Source organism: Trichechus manatus, unplaced genomic scaffold (assembly GCF_000243295.1).
Source record: "Trichechus manatus latirostris isolate Lorelei unplaced genomic scaffold, TriManLat1.0 scaffold00288, whole genome shotgun sequence".
Classification (NCBI taxonomy): Eukaryota; Metazoa; Chordata; class Mammalia; order Sirenia; family Trichechidae; genus Trichechus; species Trichechus manatus.
Genome location: NW_004444224.1, coordinates 1,813,515 through 1,819,634, shown reverse-complemented (window position 1 = coordinate 1,819,634; position 6,120 = coordinate 1,813,515). Strand labels below are relative to the sequence as shown.

Here is a 6,120-nt window from a genome sequence, read left to right as displayed (position 1 = left end):
AACACAGCTGGGTGGGTTCAAACCACCAACCTTTAGATTAGAAATTGAGTGCAAAGTGCTTACCACCTAGGGACCTTAGATTTAACACATGCTGCTGTTGTGTGCCATCGAGTCAATTCTGACTCATAGCAATCCTATAGGACAGCGTAGATCTGTGCCATATGGTTTCCCAGGCTGTAATCTTTAAGGGAGCAGATCGCCAGGTCTTTTCTCCCTCAGAGCCTCTGGTGGGTTCGAACTGCTCACCTTTCAGTTAGCAGCTGAGTGCTTAACCATTGCGCCACCAGGTCTAGCAGACCTGCAACTGTTCTCGTTAGAAAGACCTCCTTGCAAGGCTGGCCTTGGCTGGCTGGCATTTGGCATTTTGAAAAACTTCAGGATTTGTAGTGGTCGTCCTTGCAATTGGCAGAGCTCTGCTGAAGCCAACATACCCTTACTTTTCTATCCCATGTATTTTTTATAATACTTTAATTTCCATTTTCCTCCATGCTTTATAACAAGTAGTGTAATGCTGAATCAAATGTGAACCCTATCTCTGGATATTCCCTCCCTTCTCTAAGGAACAAGTTATCACACATCTGTAACAGGCCATTTTGTGAGCCAAATTATGGTCTTACAACTTCCTGCTCTTTAAGTATTTCCCCATTCTCAGGAGGATCCAAAGCATTTCTTAGCTGTAGCTGCCTTCTCTGAAATTAATTAATTCATCAAATATTTATTAAGAATATACTATGAGCCCATACCATTATCAAAACTAGGAATACAATAGGGAATAATGTCTCTGCTCTCGTGGAATTTACAGTCCAGTGAAGGAGGGAAACAATAAAGAGACAAACACCAATTTTTTTTTCAGATAGTGATTTTAAAAACTCAGAACCAAACCCGTTGCTTTCGAGTTGATTCTGACTCATAGAGACCCTATAAGACAGAGTAGAACTGCCCCATAGGGTTCCTAAGGAGCGACTGATGGATTCAAACTGCTGACCTTTTGGTTAGTAGCCAAGCTCTTAACCACTGAGCCACCAGGACTCCCAGATAGGTTATATTTGCTTAGAAAACAATAATGGGTGATGAAAATGACTGAGGGAAGGTGCTTTCCAAGGAGGGGACGTTGGATTGAGACAGAATGATGAGAAGCCAACCACGGGGGGATCTGCAGAAAGAGCCTTTCAGGCCTAACCAGTTGCTGTCGAGTTGATTCCGATTCATAACAACCCCACGTGTTGCAGAGTAGGACTGTGCTCCATAGGATTTTCAAGACTGTGACCTTTTGGAAGCAGATAGCCAGGCCTTTCTTCTGAGGAGCTTCTGAGTCAGTCTGAGTAGGTCAGTAGTCAGGCAAGTAGCGGCATGCTTAACTGTTTGCCCCACCCAGGGACTCCTCCTTCCGGCATTTTGTTGTTGTTGTGCACTGCCCAGCTGGGAACAGCAAATGCAAAGGCCTTGGGGTAGAAATGACTCAAGCATTTTAAAACTTGGCATAACCTAACTTGCAATTAGACTTTGATTTTGTCTGAGGTGTGCTTTTGTTGTTGTTTTACAGTTTATTCCAAGTATCTAAAGCTAGTGCCTGTACTATCATAAAGGATGGTACATTTGTTGAAGAAATGAACAGACAGAATGGTAAAGGGGCTGGTATCCAGGAAATGAGAGAGAAAGAAGGGTGGGGGCGGGGGAGTGGGAGCCACTTCAAAGGGGAGTTGCAGGATGTCCATGCTGGGGCTGAATGACTAGAAACTGCTAACAGAAACCTAAGTCCACAATTCAGCTAGCTTAAGTTCTTAACCTATTGCTGTCGAGTTGATTCCAACTCATAGCGACCCTATAGGGCAGGGTAGAACTGCCCCACAGAGTTTCCAAGGAGCACCTGGTAGATTCGAACTACCGACCTTTTGGTTAGCAGCAGCACTTAACCGCTACGCTTAAGTTCTTAACCTATTGCTGTCGAGTTGATTCCAACTCATAGCGACCCTATAGGGCAGGGTAGAATTGCCCCACAGAGTTTCCAAGGAGCACCTGGTGGATTCGAACTACCGACCTTTTGGTTAGCAGCAGCACTTAACCACTACGCTTAAGTTCTTAGGGAACCTAATTATAGCGAGGAAAGCAGGACAACAACTCAAATAGAATTCACCCCTCACACTGTTTGAGAACAAATAGTAGGACTTAAAAGTACTAAAATATATTAAAAAAAAAACAAGGGACTGAATTAGTGGGCTGAGGGCTGTGGGGAACATGGTCTTGGGAGACATCTAGCTCAATTGGCATAACATAGTTTATAAAGAAAATGTTCTACATCCTACTTTGGTGAGTAGCGTCTGGGGTCTTAAAAGCTTGTGAGCAGCCCTCTAAGATACTCCACTGGTCTCAACTCGTCTGGAACAAGGGAGGATGAAGAAAACAAGATACAAGGGAAAGATTAGTTCAAAGGACTAATGGACCACAACTACCACGGCCTCCACCAGCCTGAGGTCTGCACAACTAGATGGTGCCCGGCTATCATCACTGACTGCTCTGACAGGGATCACAATAGAGAGTCCTGGACAGAGATGGAAATAAATGTTGAACAAAATTCTAACTCAAAAAAAAAAAAAAAAGACGAGACTTACCGGTCTCACAGAGACTGGAGAAACCTGAGAGTATGGCCCGTGGACATTGTTTTAACTCAGTACCGAAGTCACTCCTGAGGTTCACCCTCCAGCCAAAGATTAGATGGGTCCATTAAAAAAAATGAGACTAAATGGGCATGCCAGCTCCGGGGCAAGGACAAGAAGACAGGAGGGAACAGGAAAGCTGGTAAAACGGAAGCCAAGGTTGAGAAGGGGAGAGTGTTGACATGTTGTGGGGTGGGCATCCAATGTCGCAAAACAATAGATGTATTAATTGTTTAATGAGAAACTAATTTGCTCTGTAAACCTTCATCTAAAGTACAATAAAAAAAAGAATATATATATATAAATTATAATAATTTAAAGCATTCAAAAGATTAACCACAGGAAAATTTAGAAAATTTTAGGCAGCAATTCCATTGAACTCTCAAATAAATTGAAGAAAACAGAGACTTGATGAAAGATGAGTTAAAAAAAAGCATACTAAATCTAAGAAAGAATTTACAGAAACTCAAAAAGCATTGCAGAATTTTAATTAGCATTAGAAATAATAAGGCTTGTGATATGCAAAACAAATTAGTAATAAGGAAGAAAGTTTTGAAAAAACTCAAATATAAGGATAAACGACACAGATTTAAAAAACTGTTCTGAGTACCTAGACTAAATTACATCATTCTGATCACACACAAAATCTGAGTGATAATAAATGAGAAGGAAAAACAACGGAAATCTAACAGTGAAAATCGATGATGTTGAAGAAGAAAATTGAACAAATTAAACAGAAACAACACTTAAAACATTTCTTCTTTTAGATTTTTGGCTCTTCGAATGGAAAAGATTAAAGATAATTCAAACTCATAATGACCACATCCTGAAGACAGAAGCAGAATGCTGGGAAGTTTCTATTCCTTTATTTTTGAGTTAATACAATAAAACACAGTAAAAGGGAAATGAAAGTGTTGGCAGGACTACAGTTAAACTCATGCAATCTTTTGGGAGAAAAAAAGTTCACTCACTTATTCTTAAACAGATGCTTAGATACAATGCTTCTCAGCCTCGGCTGAACATTGGAATCACTTGGAGAGCTTTAAGAAGCACTGATTCTTGGGTCCCATCCGCAGAGAATTTGATTTAATTGCCCATGATTGAGACCTTCTCTCTGCACTGCACCGTATGCTGATAGAAAACAGACTGGAGAAGAAAGAGGGGAAATACTGTTTCCCCAGGCATAAGAGCCATGGATATGGGACAAAAAGACACCAGAGCCTGAGTCAAGGGAAATGAAAAGTGCCAGTCTCCAGGAGGCACTTTCAGGATCCACGGCAAGGTGTCAGAGCCACAGCCGTGGCTTGGTGAACACTTCACCATACATCTCATATGCCAGCGCCCGCCAGGTCAGAACATTAGGACTGAAGCTCTCACCAGAATAGACACTACGAATCTCTCCTGGTGACAATACAAAGTCCCACATGTTCACATCTCCAATTTCTCCCACCAAACACTGCTCTTTGTTAAAGTTTCCACCAAAGGAATCCTGCTCCTGCCCTAGGACAATGTTTGCCTCCCATCCCACACTATATCCCCTCTTCAGACTCTTTCTCACCATGGGCTTCCCATCCACCCAGAGTTCAACAATTCCTGAGACCGACTCCCAAGTGATACACATATGCAATGGTGCAGAATTACCAGGATACTTGAAAAATATGTCAGTCCCACCCACAGATATGCTGTATTCTCCAGTCTTCTCCTTGAAGAGAAGGATCTCATTGTCTTGTGTTCTTGTGTTGTAAGAGAAGATGCTATATCCGCGGGGCAGGTCACTATAGACATATAGGCACACAGTGAAGGCCTTGAGTGGCTGTTTTTGCTGTGATATCAGCCTTACAAAGGAATCATCTGACTCTTTGGGGAAGACAAAGGCCTTTTTGCTCATGTCTGTAAGATAGGAAAGACAGAGGGAAGGTTGGTGGTTAAGCTTGTTAGACCACAAAGATGTATTTCCTCACTCACATAGAGAGATTGGGACATTTATTAGAGACTCCATGGAGCCTGCTGGTGCTCCAGCAGGTCTATGTGACAGTAATTGGTGGATTAGGACCATCATATCCTGGGAACCTCAGACTGACCTCTTCCCCAGACCACGACCGCCCTCAATGCTGGCCATTGTCCCTAACTTGGCTTTGCACAGTCATAACCTTTAGATGAGAGCTCAGCTACCACCTAAAGCAGCATCTTACCTATCGCTGAAAAAGCACTGGGGAGGCTAAGGAAGGCCAGGAAACACAGCAACAGCTTCTCCATGTTCCCTCCTTGCTCTCCGTGTGGCCAGAACTTCAATTATCCCCTTGGAGAAAGTGTCAGGAGCTTAGAGTCCAAGCTTGTATGTTTGAGATCCTCTGCTCCACCTTGAACTTATCTGTGCAGCAGTCAGGGCATTCTCTGCTGATGGGTAAATGATTTACCAAAATTGTCCTGTAGAGCCATGAATCAAAATTCTAAGACAAAGAAAGCAAGATAAATCATAAAACGAGAGATCAATATGGGTTATTTATTAGAGACTCCACCATGCCTGCTGGTGCTCCCGTAGCTCTGCATAGCAGTGACGAGTGAATTAGGATTGTCACATCCTGGGAATCTATTCTAAGAAAATGATGCAAAATATGGAAGTAGGGGAAGCTTTATTCACAAAGACAACCATTTAACATGACTTCAAATAGTGAAAAATAGAAAATTGGGGCATGTTTAAGTAAATTGTATACATCCACTAAACAGAATGGGTGACCGTTTAAATGTTGCTTGTGAATTGTTTGCTACAACATGTAAAAGTCCTTATGATATGATGGTGAGAGAGAAAATAAAATTTTTATATGCTATTTTTTAAAACAAATAAATCAGTTTAGGAAAAACTCTAAGGAATTACCCCCAAATAATAATTGTTCTTAATATGGTAATGGAATTATAGAGGATTTCTTTTTTCTTCCCCCAACACCATTTCATAATGAGGTTATATCGCTTCTAAAATGAAGTATGTGTGTGTGTGTGTGTGTGTGTGTGTGTGTGTGTGTGTGTAATTAAGAAGCAAGAACAAAAGGAATGAAAATGAGTAGTCCTTGAAGCTCCAAAAGCTATTGCTTCGTTTTAGGACTAGGACAGTCAGCCTGACTATGGCCATTTGGCTTCACTCCCAGAATGCCCCCAACAGGGAACAATATCAGTTAGACATCCTGAGACATACACTTAGGTACAAAAGTAATTTGCAATTTATAAGTTCCTATATAAAACATGGAGCCCTGGTGGCAAAGTGGCTAAGAGCTCAGGATGCTAACCAAACGGTGGGTAGTTCCAATCCACTAGCCACTCCTTGGAAACCCTATGGGACAATTCTACTCTGTCCCGTAGGATCGCTATGAGTCAGAATTGACTCTACCGCAATGAGTTTGGTTTATATAAAACATTAAGAGTCCCTGGGTGGCTCAACAGCTAAGCGCTTGGCTGCTAACAGAAAGGCTGG

General features: G+C 41.9%; 1 protein-coding gene across 1 annotated transcript; it reads right to left on the bottom strand.

Moving 5' to 3' along the window:
- Positions 1–3,939: 3,939 nt before the first annotated feature.
- On the bottom strand, positions 3,940–5,077 carry LOC101341454 (C-reactive protein-like). The gene is made up of 2 exons (XM_004390229.2): positions 4,847–5,077; positions 3,940–4,544 (listed from the first exon to the last, which is right to left on the bottom strand). The coding sequence occupies exons 1-2, from the start codon at positions 4,908–4,910 to the stop codon at positions 3,940–3,942; spliced, it is 669 nt and encodes a 222-aa protein (XP_004390286.1). The 5' UTR covers positions 4,911–5,077.
- Between the last annotated feature and the right edge of the window lie 1,043 nt (positions 5,078–6,120).